Source organism: Gigantopelta aegis, chromosome 9 (genome assembly GCF_016097555.1).
Source record: "Gigantopelta aegis isolate Gae_Host chromosome 9, Gae_host_genome, whole genome shotgun sequence".
NCBI lineage: Eukaryota > Metazoa > Mollusca > Gastropoda > Neomphalida > Peltospiridae > Gigantopelta > Gigantopelta aegis.
This window is the reverse complement of record NC_054707.1, coordinates 25073603-25088389: the sequence shown is the minus strand read 5'-3', so window position 1 is coordinate 25088389 and position 14787 is coordinate 25073603. Positions and strand designations below refer to the sequence as shown.

The 14787-nt window shown below is 37.8% G+C and overlaps 1 protein-coding gene across 1 annotated transcript in view; it reads left to right on the top strand.

The window, feature by feature from the left end:
- LOC121382047 (calcitonin receptor-like) overlaps window positions 1-14787 on the top strand; it is a 140168-nt gene that overhangs the window by 90479 nt on the left and 34902 nt on the right. Inside the window, exons 2-3 of the mRNA XM_041511522.1 lie at window positions 3330-3440; window positions 10638-10744. Coding sequence (XP_041367456.1) covers window positions 3330-3440; window positions 10638-10744 — 218 coding nt within the window. The remainder of the gene's footprint in view (window positions 1-3329; window positions 3441-10637; window positions 10745-14787) is intronic.

Here is a 14787-nt window from a genome sequence, read left to right as displayed (position 1 = left end):
CTATCCAGTTGCTATTCTGAACGCTCTTACAACTCGATTCTCGTCGTATAACCCATTAGTTATTAATATGGGCGCACCTGTCGAAAGTCGTAAGTCGGGAAAATACGAGAGAGAGAGAGAGAGAGAGAGAGAGAGAGAGAGAGAGAGAGAGAGAGAGAGAGAGAGAGAGAGAGAGAGAGAGAGAGAGAGAGAGAGAGAGAGAGAGAGAGAGAGAGAGAGAGAGAGACCCACTGCCGCTACACAGGCTAGTCCTCTTCAAAGAGAACCAATTGATCTTTTGTGTGAACTTTCCCGTAGACAGGACAGTATGTACCACGGCCTTTGGTACACCAGTCGTAGAATATTAAAGGGACAGTCCTGAGTGTGTTGTTGTTGTTGTTGTTGTTGTTGTTAAGATGTTGCCGATTAAATACATTGTTCTGCATAAAACAACATTGTATTTCTGATCGTCTTAATATTAATACTAGGTCAAACTTCATTTTATTTCCTAATATATAGATTTTTTTCGCCCGTATAAAATTATTGGGATACCAAATCTAGAGTGGGCTATTTACAAACATTATGCCGACCAGAAAAACATTTAATATACAAACAACGATATTTCAAAGAAGAATCTATATTTAGTTTGTAACTTTTGTTTTTAACAGATTTTATTAAGCAGAAAGAGGGGCGTAATTTATCTCAGTCAGTTGAGTGCTCGCTTGAGGTGCTTGCGTCGCAGGATCGAACCACCTCGGTAGATCCCGATTGGGGTGGGGTTTTGTTTTTGTTTTTTATTCCAATTAGTGCACCACAACTGGTCAAAGATCGTGGTATGTGCTTTTTCTGTCTCATGGAAAGTGTTTGGCATCCAATAAACGATGATGATGATTAATTAATCAATGTGCTCTAGTGGTGTCGTTAAACAAAACAAACTTTAGTCGGAAAGATCTAACAGAGGCATCAGTTAAACTGAGGACTGTCTCTTTAACTGGGATGAGAAGCAATTGAATCCGCCAAACACGATCGACCCAGCGACCCGTCGCTCCTCAGCCGAGAGTCCATCACTAAGTGACACTGCGCCCTGACATTGTGATCCTATATCATTCAAATAAAAGCGGACTTCATCCTCGGCTTAACTGATAGGCTGAAGGCCACGAGCTCGGCGATCCCAACATCCAAAACCAGTTTAAGATATTGACTTGGCGCTCATACCTATCTCAGGACGTTTCAAATGCCTCGGTGGTATCATGGTTAAGCCATCGGACACAAGGCTGGTAGGTATTGGGTTCGCAGCCCGGTACCGGCTCCCACTCAAAGCGAGTTTTAACAACTCAGTGGGTAGGTGTAAGACCACTGCACCCTCTTCTCTCTCACTAATCACTAACAAAACTAATCCACAGACAGCCCAGAAAGCTGAGGTGTGTACCTAGGACAGCGTGCTTCAACCTTAATTGGATATACGTAGGAAAATAAATTCAAATGAAATGAAATATTTCAGGTCGTTTCAAAATGTTTTCACGAAAACAGCACTGAAGCTGTTATCTTTAGTGTCAGATACGTGTGTGAGTTTTAAAATTAATCATTCATTCATCACGACTTAGACAGACAGAATCAAACACTTCTCCGATGATTGGCGGAAATGTGTATGATCTTGACCGAACGCAACTCATGTTGAGATGAAAAGTTGTTCTGCTCATAAACGTGAAGAATTTTTAAAAAAGAAAAAAAGTTGTCAATAATGTTTGCCCGACTGGTCAAGGAACCACGCGCTGCAGATCATTAATACGAAGTATGCAGAGCGTAATGCAGACACGCAGGCAATTAATGTTTTTATGGCGGGAAGATATTTTTATCTTCTGCTGAAAGGTATTTTTATCAGATTTTGATAGATTGTTTTGTGTTCTGCAATTTATATGTAGTGGAATTACACGAATATGGAGGAATAGATGGGTAGTCTCATGAAATTCCTATTATAGGTAAACAGGTAGGCCTGCTTGCTATTTAACATTACCGGTACAGACGATTTGACATTAAAGCATCGTGTTAACGTTTAAAAGCTATAATAAATCGGCACGCAACTCTTTTTTGTAGATTGACGGTTCGGGAAACCTTCAGGATTTGTCATTTCCTGACATACTTAACTCTGGATTAAATATTAAACATCTATTTTGAAAGTTATCTGAAAAGGCTGGAGCATATTATTAATATTGCATACACGAACATCTGAAGCGCTGTTAGGTGTATTTTCAAACTTCAATATATTTTCAACATCTTAATAACAAGTGCATCGTCACTGAAGTGGTAATGTGAAGAAGAGTTCTGTATTACGTTACTGGGTCCACATTTAAAGCTATGTAAAGGATACTGATTTTAGGGGAAGTTTATTGAAAACCGTCATGTGACCACAACATCAATACAGTAGTCAAATGGGTTAAGTTGCCACTGAAAAGGTTTGTTTCGTTTAACGACACCACTGGAGCACATTGATTAATTTATCATCGGCTATTGGATGTCAAACATTTGGTAATTATAACACGTAGTCTCATTAGATGAAACCGGCTACAATTCCCCCAATGCAGCAAGGGATCTTTTATATGCACTTTCCTACAGACAGGAAAGCACAAACCACTGCCTTTGTCAGGTTGTGGTTACTGGTTGGAACGAGAAAAAACTTAATCAGTTGGATGGATCCACAGAGGTGGTTCGAACCTGCGACGCTAGCACCTCAGGCGAGCATTCAACCGACTGAGCTAAATCTCGACTCCAAGAATCTGCTGAAAGAGCAATGAACAAATCCCTTGTACATCACTGGATGATTATGAATATTAGTCGAGTGGTCTCTTTAGACAGGTTTCTTGTTAATAGGTGTGGTAGCTTATTCGGGTTTGGATAAAAAAAAAAAAACTTTTAAATGCAAGGTCGCACGGGTTGCACTAATATCACTACTATCAAAACCGTATTGCAAACATGTATATTGCCGGTGTTATCTAACAATGAACAAAACCATTCTTCAATTATATAGAAAATAACAATAAAAACTAGGATGCGACGAGTGTGTCATTGATTTCATAAAGCACTTTGGGTGTTAAATTATATATATATATATATATATATATATATATATATATATATATATATATATATATATATATATATATATATATATGTGAGGTAATACTTTGTTTAGTCACGCAATAAAAGAAATCCCATGACAGACTCGCTTAACAATCTTCAAATATATTGACGTTTCTGGCTCAATAACATTTCGTTCCGAATCATTTACTAAGAATAGGACAATAAATTTTACTAGCTTGAATTACTATATATATTTCTCTCTCTCCCAACAGGCAACCTCTACTGCAATGCTACGTTTGACGGATGGGGTTGCTGGAACTACACGCTTGCTGGTACCACTGCCTTCATACCATGCCCTTCCTACCTGCCCTTTAACCCAGATGGTAAGTCGGATATCTAGAGTTAGAGATGTAATACAAAGTGTTTTCACGCTTGTATTATAGTTAAAGTTTGTTTTGGTTAACGACACTACTAGAGCACATTGATTTATTAATCATCGCCTATTGGATGTCAAACATTTGGTAAGTAAAGTTTGTTTTATTTAACGACGCCACTAGAGCACATTGATTTTTTATTTTATCATCGGTTATTGGACGTCAAACATATGGTCATTCTGACACTGTTTTTTAGAGGAAACCCGCTGTCGCCACATAGGCTACTCTTTTACGACAGGCAGCAAGGGATCTTTTATTTGCGCTTTCCACAGGCAAGATAGCACAAACCATGGCCTTTGTTGAACCAGTTATGGATCACTTGTCGGTACAAGTGGTTTACACCTACCCATTGAGCCTTGCGGTATCTGGATTAAAAATCCCATGCCTCCACTGGGATCCGAACCCAGTACCTACCAGCCTCTAGACCGATGGCCTAACCACGACGCCACCGAGGCCTGTCCATTTGGTTAGACTGACATATAAAATCTTAGTGAAGAAATCCGTTATTTGTTTCTATTAGTAGCAATGAAACTTTTATATGCACCATCCCACAGACAGGATAGCACATACCACGGTTTTTGGTATACCATTCGTGGTGCAGTGGCTGAAACGAGAAATAAGCCAATAGGCCCACCGACGGGGATCGATCCCAGACCGACCACGCATCAGGCGAGTGCTTTACTACTGGGCAATGTCCCGGCCTCCCGCTTGTGTTAGGACATCACAAACATATGTACAGATAATGATAATGAGCGGAAAGCTGCAGTATTTCCTTGTCGGTATGGGACTACTTGACATGAACGTCATACAGGAACCTACAGTGTCTGCCGAGTGATGATCCCCACTCAGAAGACATACCCATAATATCGTCCGGTGGGTGAAATCCGCTGTTTTTGGCTTTACATCTACCCACTGAGCCTGATGATGCACTCGCTCTGGGATAGGGTTGCCGAGGTGTCGTTAAACAATTTTATTTTGCTTTCCTACAACTTGGGGTGTTTTTTCAAATGATTGAACAACACCTAAAAACATGACATTGCATTTCTCAGCAGTTATTAGGCGTCAAAGTTTGGACCGAACTCTGGTGTGGTGTAGAGTTAGAACATGAATCCATGGGCAGATCCAGGAAATATTTTTAGGGGGGGGACCAAAAAAGAAGGGCACATTGACTCGTCAAAAGGGCACCTTACTACAAGTTTTGATATTTACAATTAATATGAATTCCTACAGTTCTACGTCATAATATACTAGCAATAATGAAGTAAATTGGCGTCACTCGCGTTAGAACCTCAATGGGGCCCCATTGAGACTCAATAACACAGACACATATCTGCAAGCTTGCGCATGTACACGAAAATCTTGATTTCATTTATCTACAATATAATTATTGTTTACTTAAAAAAAAAATTCTACAAACAAAAAGGGCACTTGGACATTTTGAGGGCACTTGAACAATTTTTGAGGGGGACGCGTCCCCCTGGTCCCCCCCCCCCTTGGATCCGCCCATGATTGAATCCCATAACCGCCCTAAAAGACTGTTCAGTTTGACTAGCAATAAGGGATATCTCATACGTTAGGACAGCGTGTATGAAGGATTCCTTGCTATCAACTGCAAAGTTTTGTCTGTGTTGGTATAACTGACTGGGATTAATTCAATCTAATTAAAATTAGCTCCACTATTACATGTGGATCATGTCCACCAATCAAAATCTTACTTGCAGAATCCTGCCAGTGATTTAAAAATAATTTGAAAACATTCCGAATTACGTGTGAATTACGAATGCCTTAAAACATGTTTTATTTTATAAAATAAATAATTTGTAATGTAAAACTGAAGACTGATTTAGTTTAGGTTTTTTTTATAAATAAATAAATAATTTTTAATGTTGATATGGTTTGCTGTACTGCGGCCACTAAAATAGACTCGCCCGATATTTTTAGAATTTGTATGCTCCCAAATAACGTTATAAAAGGCGAAGTGTGATTGGTCAATATTTAAATTATTATTCTTTGTAGACTTAGGTAAAAAACAGGCTTCACCGAGGAATCGAAATTCAGCCAATCAGAACACGGCTCCCACTCGGTGTTACTTCTTGTTTATGAAGTGTCTGCTAGTCGGTCCGCGCTAACTAAATGGCTTTTTTCCAAATTCCGCCCACTTCAAACTTACCCCCCCCCCCCCCCCCCCCCTGCTCCGGAGTCAGTCACTGGCGAAGTCAGAGGCTAATTCCGCAGTGGGCGTGCCTGAACCTTCGTGGATAGGGGCACGTAAATATAGTTACCCATACCCATAAATTATTATTTACAGACGAAATGTTACCTGGATATTGGGGACTACGCAGTGTTGTTAGTTTTAAATCTCTGGCAGGATTCTGCAAGTAAGGTTTTGATTGGTGGACATGAGCTCCAACTGGCTGGTGTTAGATCCACATGTAATAGTGGAGCTAATTTTAATTAGATTGGGATTAATTGGGTTGTTGATCGATTTTATTTGTTTGTTTTTGTTTTGTTTTATTTTGTTTTTGTGGCGCTTTTTTGTGGGGTTTTGGGTGTTGTTGGGGTTTTGTTATAGGAGGGTGTTGTGTTGGACGTTTTTTGTCAGGATTTTGTGTTTTTAGGGGATTGTTTTGTGAGGGTTTTTTGTGGGGATTTTGTGTTTTTAGGGGATTATTTTGTGAGTTTTTTTGTGTTTTTAGGGGATTGTTTTATGAGGGTTTTTTGTGGGGATTTTGTGTTTTTAGGGGATTATTTTGTGAGGTTTTTTGTGTTTTAGGGGATTGTTTTGTGAGGTTTTTTTGTGGGGGTTTTGTGTTTTTAGGGGATTGTTTTGTGAGGGTTTTTGTGTTTTAGGGGATTGTTTTGTGAGGGTTTTTGTGTTTTTAGGGGATTGTTTTGTGAGGGGTTTTGTGTTTTAGGGGATTGTTTTGTGAGGTTTTTTTGTGGGGTTTTTGTGTTTTTAGGGGATTGTTTTGTGAGGGTTTTTGTGTTTTGGGGGATTGTTTTGTGAGGTTTTTTTGTGGGGTTTTTGTGTTTTTAGGGGATTGTTTTATGAGGGTTTTAGGGGATTGTTTTGTGAGGGTTTTTGTGTTTTTAGGGGATTGTTTTGTGAGGGTTTTTGTGTTTTTAGGGGATTGTTTTGTGAGGGTTTTTGTGTTTTTAAGGGATTGTTTTGTGGGGTTTTTTGTGTTTTTAGGGGATTGTTTTGTGGGGGTTTTGTGTTTTTAGGGGATTGTTTTGTGAGGGTTTTTTGGTTGTTTTCATTTCTTTTTGGGGCGGGACGTAGCTCAGTGGTAAAGTGCTCGTTCAATGCGCGGTCGGTTTGGGATCGATCCCTGTCGGTGGGCCCACTGGGCTATTTCTTGTTCCAGCCAGTGCACCACGACTGGTGCATCAAAGACCGTGGTATGTACTACCCTGTCTGTGGGATGGTGCATATAAAAGATCCCTTGCTGCTAATCGAAAAGAGTAACCCATGAAGTGGCGACAGCGGGTTTCCTTTCTCGATATCTGTGTGGTCCTTAACCATATGTCTGACGTCATATAACCGCAAATAAAATGTGTTGAGTGCGTCGTTAAATAAAACATTCCTTCCTTTCTTTCTTTCTTTCTTTCTTTTTTTTCCCTTTTTGTTTTATTTATTCTTTCTTTGTGTGTTTGAGTGGGTTGGTGGTATCTGTTGTTTAGAATGTACTATATAAAAATCCCAAACTAGGAAAAGTTAAACATTTAATTAATTTTTGTGTAAACCAAAATAATGATTTTTAAAAATATAAAAATATTTTTTTCAACTCTTTTTTTTGTTGGAAAAGTTGGGATTTGTTGCTGTTGGCACTGATGATGTGCTATTTTCATTTGTCTTCGCTCCCTCCCTCCCTCGTCCAGCCTACCAGTCACCTACTTCTTGTCGTAGATGACCACCAAGATCAGGCCACAGGGATATTATTTTGGAACCACATAAAAATGTAATATCTGTAATTTTAAGCAAATATGAATTTGTATGATGGGTTATTGATTTTCATAATAATATTGATTATTGAAGTACTGGAGTAACCATGCCTAGTCTCACGAGATTACAGACACGCGAGATCTCGTTTCCTGACAGCCAAGTTCCATCTTGATTATCGAGACTAATTTGTAATTATCATCACTTGCCTCGATTGGTGAAGCCATCGCAATTAGGCTACTAGGTGTTGGGTTCGTATCCCAGTGCTCCAGATGCCCTTGTATCTCAATTTGATATAAGAACGAAAAGAAATGAAACTGAAATTTGCAATTATCAGCTTTGGCATTGCACACGGTTTACAAGCACACATAGCTCAGAAAACTGTGTGGCGTTGGGATCTTCATTTGCGATGTCATCAATTTGTATGCTAGCCACATAACATTTGACATTTGAGTGTGAACTTTTTAAACTTTGAATGGTGTAAAAGGCGATATTTTAGCATCTGGCCTGGTGCTTATTAAACTTTTAGAGTTTAGAATCGAGAGTCTAACTGAGTCTGAGACACTAATGTCATGACAACGCCATACAAATTATATGCGTGTGACATCTGTAAAAGTTTGATAAGCACGGGCCCTGGGCGGTCTGTCTAGGACAGTGGGTTAATCATTAATTGTTACCGGTAATAGAACTTGCAGATTGTTTTATATATCTGGCGACATATTCCGATGGTTGGCGTTCTTCCACGGATTTAATTTGGGCTCTAACGCAGAGCGTGTTAGTACATATGGACCTAGGCTTACGCGCATTTACATACGTGTTTTTCTGCCTTCGTTTATTAAGATGCAAACTACTAACACGTTCTCGGGGGGGGGGGGGGGGGGGGGGGGGTATCATCAACTGCAAATAATAGTTTACGTCATATGGCTTAGCTACCACATTAATACGTGGAAGATTTGAGCGTAATTTCGATAACAGTAATAATCATCGCACACAAACACCGCTTCCATATTTCCACTTTGTAAAAACAAACCCCACAAATTGGCATTTATCAAAGGCACGGCGGTAACAAGTATACATTGGGGGTATTGACTGTGATCGAGGGCACAGAGCAAAGATTCTAGGGGGTTCGGAGTATGCTTCCCCGTAAAATTAAAAACATTATATGTCCTGAAATGCAATTTCCTGCAAGTAAAATTCATCTCCGTCTTAAGATTTTCTACGAATAATATTTTTTATCCAGAGTTATTGGGGGGGGGGGGGGGGCTCTCCCAACTACCCCCTCTCCTGTTCCGCGTGCCTGAAGCGATTGCGTCTATAGAATACAAAACGAACGTACGTGAGAGACCGTTTATATTACAGCGAGTAATGGTACATATCTGAGTGGTACAGGCCGAGATCGAAAACACGAGTTGTTGTAATATAAACGGTCTCTACTACCCAAATCATTGAAGGAAAATCGGAAAATTACTTCTGTCTGTCTGAACGAGGTTTTGGCGGTTACTTATTTTGGCTACTTGTCAATGAACCTTTGCATCCCTACGCCTGGCATTTCAAAATGAACGTATTCAATGTTAAACAAAGGCATTCAAATATGTATTTTGTTCAATTATGCGACTGACTGCAAATAGTTTTCTATTTATGCAAGTAATAATTCTGTTTTAGAATCCATGATAAATGTTATCAAATGAAAGCAACAACATTATTAATGTATACAAAAAGTAAAAATAAATTTCTTTGAAAGTGTGTAAAATGACAAATCTTTTCAGTAAAACAAAATTGCAATTTCAATCTCTGCTGGTAGAATTTTGAATTCTCCAAGATTCCAATTTCTGTTATAGAATGGATAATGTGCAAATATAAATGTCGGGACTTGCTTGCTATACCCATGCCTGGAAACCAGTTATAACTGGACAAAGTAATGGTTTTAACGTTTTAAAAAAAAAAAATAAAAAATAAAAACTTAAAGAAAGCAATTTCATTTATTTAAAACAAAAATTAAATATGGCTTTCCATCCTTCCTGTTTCATTGTATATCCCTCAAACCCAAACTACTGGGGTCGTTTTGGTGGGGGGAGGAGGTGTTTGTTGTTTTGTTTGTTTGTTGTTGTTGTTGCTGTTGTTGTTGTTGTTGTTGTTGTTGTGTTGTTGTTGTTGTTGTTTTACATAGCCAGTTCTAGTCCTCCACATTGTAATTACAACAAATCATATGCACTACAACAGTGACGTACACGCCGGGAGTAAAACACTAAATGGTTCCACTCGCCAAGTAAAGTCTCCTCTCCCGTCCACACAAACCCCAAATCCACCCTCTCGCCCCTTTATGGTCATATTTTGTAACTTTAAAATTTAAGGAAGGAAAGTTTTATTTAACGACGCACTCAACACATTTTATTTACGGTTATATGGCGTCAGGTATGATAACTCTGTTTCTCGCCGTGTTAATGATAGACCAGTTTTTAATGATAGACCACTGCTGGTCGAATAAGTAAAGTGATGGTTAGCGTCAAGTCACTCACCCTAGTGTTTAAGGTGCGTACCTTTGTTTATATAAGGTGCACCGGCCTCGGTGACGCAGTGGTTAAGCGGACTGCAGGCTGGTAGGTACAGGGTTCGCAGCCCGGTACCGGCTCCAACCCAGAGCGAGTTCTTAACGGCTCAATGGGTAAGTAGTGCAAGGTCACTACACTCTCTTCTCTCTCACTAACCACTAACCAACTAACAACTAACCCACTGTCCTGGACAGACAGTCCAGATAGCTGAGATGTGTGTCCAGGACAGCGTGCTTGAACCTTAATTGGATATAAGCACGAAAATAAGTTGAAATGAAATATATATATATATATATATATATATATATATATATATATATAAGGTGCGTACCTTTTTTCCCCCCACATAAAATGCATTTAGAGCTATTACGAACACCAGAACAAGCAGAAATACCCTGGATTTCCCAAATCTGACAATCGAGCCAGAAAAAGTGCAGTGTAACAGTAAAAACATGCGATAGCCGAAAATATTCCAAAGTACCTTATAATTAGGCAAGTACTTTTTATTTCACACCTATGGGGGAAATTACCCCTTCCTGCACCTTGTCATTGGGTATTGACTTCTCTGCAGTCAAATGTATTGACTGTTCGTTTATATCTGGAAACAATAACACAGACAAATGGTAGTAATTATTTTGTGTGGGTGTATTTCAGAATTCGCCCATCAAGACTGTGACGAAAGCGGACACTGGAAGATCCACCCACTCAAGGGATCGCCCTGGAGTAACTATACGGCCTGCAGGAACAGAACGCAGAAACATGTTGGTGGTAGTTTTATTGTCATGATGACTTTCTGTGTGAGGCGAGAATCACGTCAGGTTCTTTATTTGTGGAGTGTTACCTATACACGTGTTCAGGGCATCGTTTCGTTTAGACCATTTTAGAAACGTTTACAAAACTGTTAAATGTTTAACAGAACGTACCACATGTTTATATATATATATATATATATATATATATATATATATATATATATATATATATATATATATATATATATATATATATATATATACATACATACATACATACGGCGTGTAGATATAGATATATATATATATATATATATATATATATATATATATATATATATATATATATATACATGGGGTAATCGTAATTAGTAATCGTAATCGATTACAATGTATATATCAGACATGGGGTAATCGCAATCATGTAATCGTACTCGTAATCGATTACAGTGTATATATTAGGCATGGGGTAATCGTAATCGTAATCGTAATCGATTACAATTTATATATCAGACATGGGGTAATCGCAATCATGTAATCGCAATCGCAATCGTAATCGAGTACAATGTTGGAAAATGCCATGTAACCACAATCTTAATCGATTACATTGCTAATGCAATCGTAATTAGCGAATTAGCGATTACTTTCATGATTACTTACAATTTACCAAACCCTTAGTTATGTTTAGCATCACCTGCAGCACTGGTCGATCAGTGTAGACAATAGAACCGATATCCCATTGTCTTCTACTCTAATGGTAGAACTGTCCGTACATGCTGATTAACCCAAATGAAATTTAGCATCAGTATTGCATTTTAAAAGAAACGCATAATAAATTATGTTTTACTTAGAAGTTAGCACAATGTGTTTTTAAATATTTTAGAATTTTAAATGTTTGGAGTGTCTCGTAGGCTGTTTGACCAGATGCTGTACTTTCTAACCTTTGTATTTATTCATATATTTATTTATATTCTATGGTTTAAGTAAAGCTTGTGATAAAATGCTAAAACAACTTATCTTCCTCTTCTGCTACTATCATTTGTCATAGAAACAGGGAATCATCATGGCTGGATTATCAAATGAATGTAACCCGGGGGGGGGGGGGGGGGGGGGGGGGATGAAGCCACACATTCACATGATGGCGTCTATCTTGTGTACTTTTCCGACCGTTGATGTCGAACTATGATTAATTCGATTTAACCAGCGATAAAATCAGGCCAGTGCAAAAAAAGATAAATTAAAAAAAACCTTGTGGAACGAAGATCGTAAGTGAAAACTCAGTATCCTCCACTCTTCAACTTTAATTTAGGTGAATGATTTTGTAAAGTTGAAGTATGCTATTCATAGTTCACAAATATAGATCGTATTATGCATTTAAGAAAACGTAACAGCGATTATATTATAGTTGTAATTAACTATTGCTCAAGAAGTTTTATATCTATATTGATTCACTAGTACACGTAGTTACAAGTTAGTTAAACATTGGTTCATGTGCACGGTATTGTTTCGTGTAATAGGTTCCGTTTAAACGTTTACAAATTGACAGCCCAGCGACATGTCAGAAACGTGTTAATGTCAGTGAGATTTCACTGTACTGTCAGTCCGCGTCAAACGAGTACCGAAAAATTGGCACATGTTACTCCATAATGAATAATGGTAAAACCCATGTAAAAATACATAACTGAGTTTTGAACCCACGCCATCTCACACAGTATTGTAATATAGTACAGCTGTTTTATTTTACCTGTTCTATCAGTTGCCTTCATACTTAATTAAATCCAAAAGGAGATTAATATATTGATAGGCTATAAGACGATATTTTTTCTCGCCTGTACGAAGAAGTTTGTTTTGTTTAATGACACCACTAGAACACATTGATGAATTAATCATCGGCTATTGGATGTCAAACATTTGGTAATTCTGACATGTAGTCAGCAGAGTAAAAAGAATAGAAATATTTTATTTAATGACGCACTCAACACATTTTATTTACGGTTATATGGCGTCAGACATATGGTTAAGGACCACACAGATTTTGAGAGGAAACCTGCTGTCGCCACTACATGGGCTACTCTTCTGATTAGCAGCAAGGGATCATTTATTTGCGCTTCCCACAGGCAGGATAGCACAAACCATGGCCTTTGTTGAACCAGTTATGGATCACTGGTCGGTGCAAGTGGTTTACACCTACCCATTGAGCCTTGCGGAGCACTCACTCAGGGTTTGGAGTCGGTATCTGGATTAAAAAGCTCATGCCTCGACTGGGATCCGAACCCAGTACCTACCAGCCTGTAGACCGATGGCCTGCCACTACGCCACCGAGGCCGGTCAGCAGAGGAAACCCACTACAGTTTTCCTACTGCAACAAGGGATCTTTTATATGCACTTTCCCACAGACAGGAAAGCACATACCACGGCCTTTGACCAGTTGTGGTGCGCCTGTGCGAAGTTAAAAGGCGAGATATAGGTATTGCTTTTCCGGCGGCGGCGGCAACGGCGACGGCAGCGTCAATGATTGCGTTTGAGGTTAATGTTTCGCGTTCAGATCCGTTTCTTATAAACTATGTCCTTAGTCCAAACGTGGTTTATAGCTGAACCTATGGATGTCCATCACAGTGCATGTGAAAATTATTTTAAAAAATAAAATAATTAAGGGACATTCCCGAGTTTGCTGCATGTAAGATGTTTCCGACCAATAAACTATTTCTACGATTAAAGTTACATATTAAATACATTTTCTGGTTTAGAATATCAGTGTCTGTAAATTCAATGTATTTCAGGTCGTCTTAATATTTGTAAGAAGCTTAAACTTGATTTTGTCTTCAAATAATTTCGTACGTACGAAAAAATTATAATTTTGGAAATTAAATGAAATTTAACCTAGTACAAATATTAGAACGATCAGAAACACATTTAATATACAGCCACTAATATTTTATGCAGAAAAATATATTTGATATGTAAATACAATTGTTAAAAAATCTTTGTTAGTCGATAACATCTTAAAAAGTGCAGCAAACTCAGGAATGTCCCTTTAATAAACATTTTTAATTAAAATACGTTTGCATTTAGCTTAACGTTAAAGTTTTGACTTTAGCCCCATGTCTTACAAACTTTAAGTCCTAGGTCGATGAAACTTGTTTTATAGCTGTTTTTATGGATGGTCATGATAATACATGTGAAGAGAATTAAAATTAATTAATTAAATATTTTAATGAAACTATATTTGTTCATTGCTCAATGTTAAAGTGTCGCATTTGGTTCCATTTCTCACAAAATATACGTTCTAGGTCAATGAGACTTGGTTTGTAGTTGCACCTATGGATGTTCATTACACTGTGTGTGACAAATCAATTGATTAAATTAAACAAAACAGTCAGTTAATTTGTGTATATTGAATTATTATTATTATTATTATTATTATTATTATTATTATTATGTATATGTATATGTATATATATATATATATATATATATATATATATATATATATATATATATATATATATATATATATATATATTATTTCTTAACTTGCATCAAGACGAATAGGACATTTAATTCGGTGGAAATCTTGTTTTTAATACGTGTCATTGTTTGGGTTTAAAACCTAACACTATGCTTTCATACACTCTTTTGCATGATTCATTATGGAGTTACATGGCAAACGTTCTGTAATGGTTATTTTCTTTATGAACGTTAAACTTGATATGCCTTCGTGCCAGTCAGATTTTGCTGTAATGGTTACTTTTGTTGGGAACGTTTAACTCCGAGATACGTGTGTGATTTAGATTTCGCTTTAACACTACCATGTATTGTGAATGAATGACATTTCCCAATTTGGTATGCCCACACTAAGCTTTTACCTGACATACACCTAGATTATGTTCCCACGACCGTCATTGTAGTATTGTTCTGTCACTGTCAGCGAGGATTTGTCACGGCACGTGTGTGAAGGCGTGTGTCTATGCAGTGTCATTTACAATTAGTCACAGTTAAGCCGGCTTTAGTTTTCTATTCAGTGCTACAGATTACAGCATTGATTTCGCATT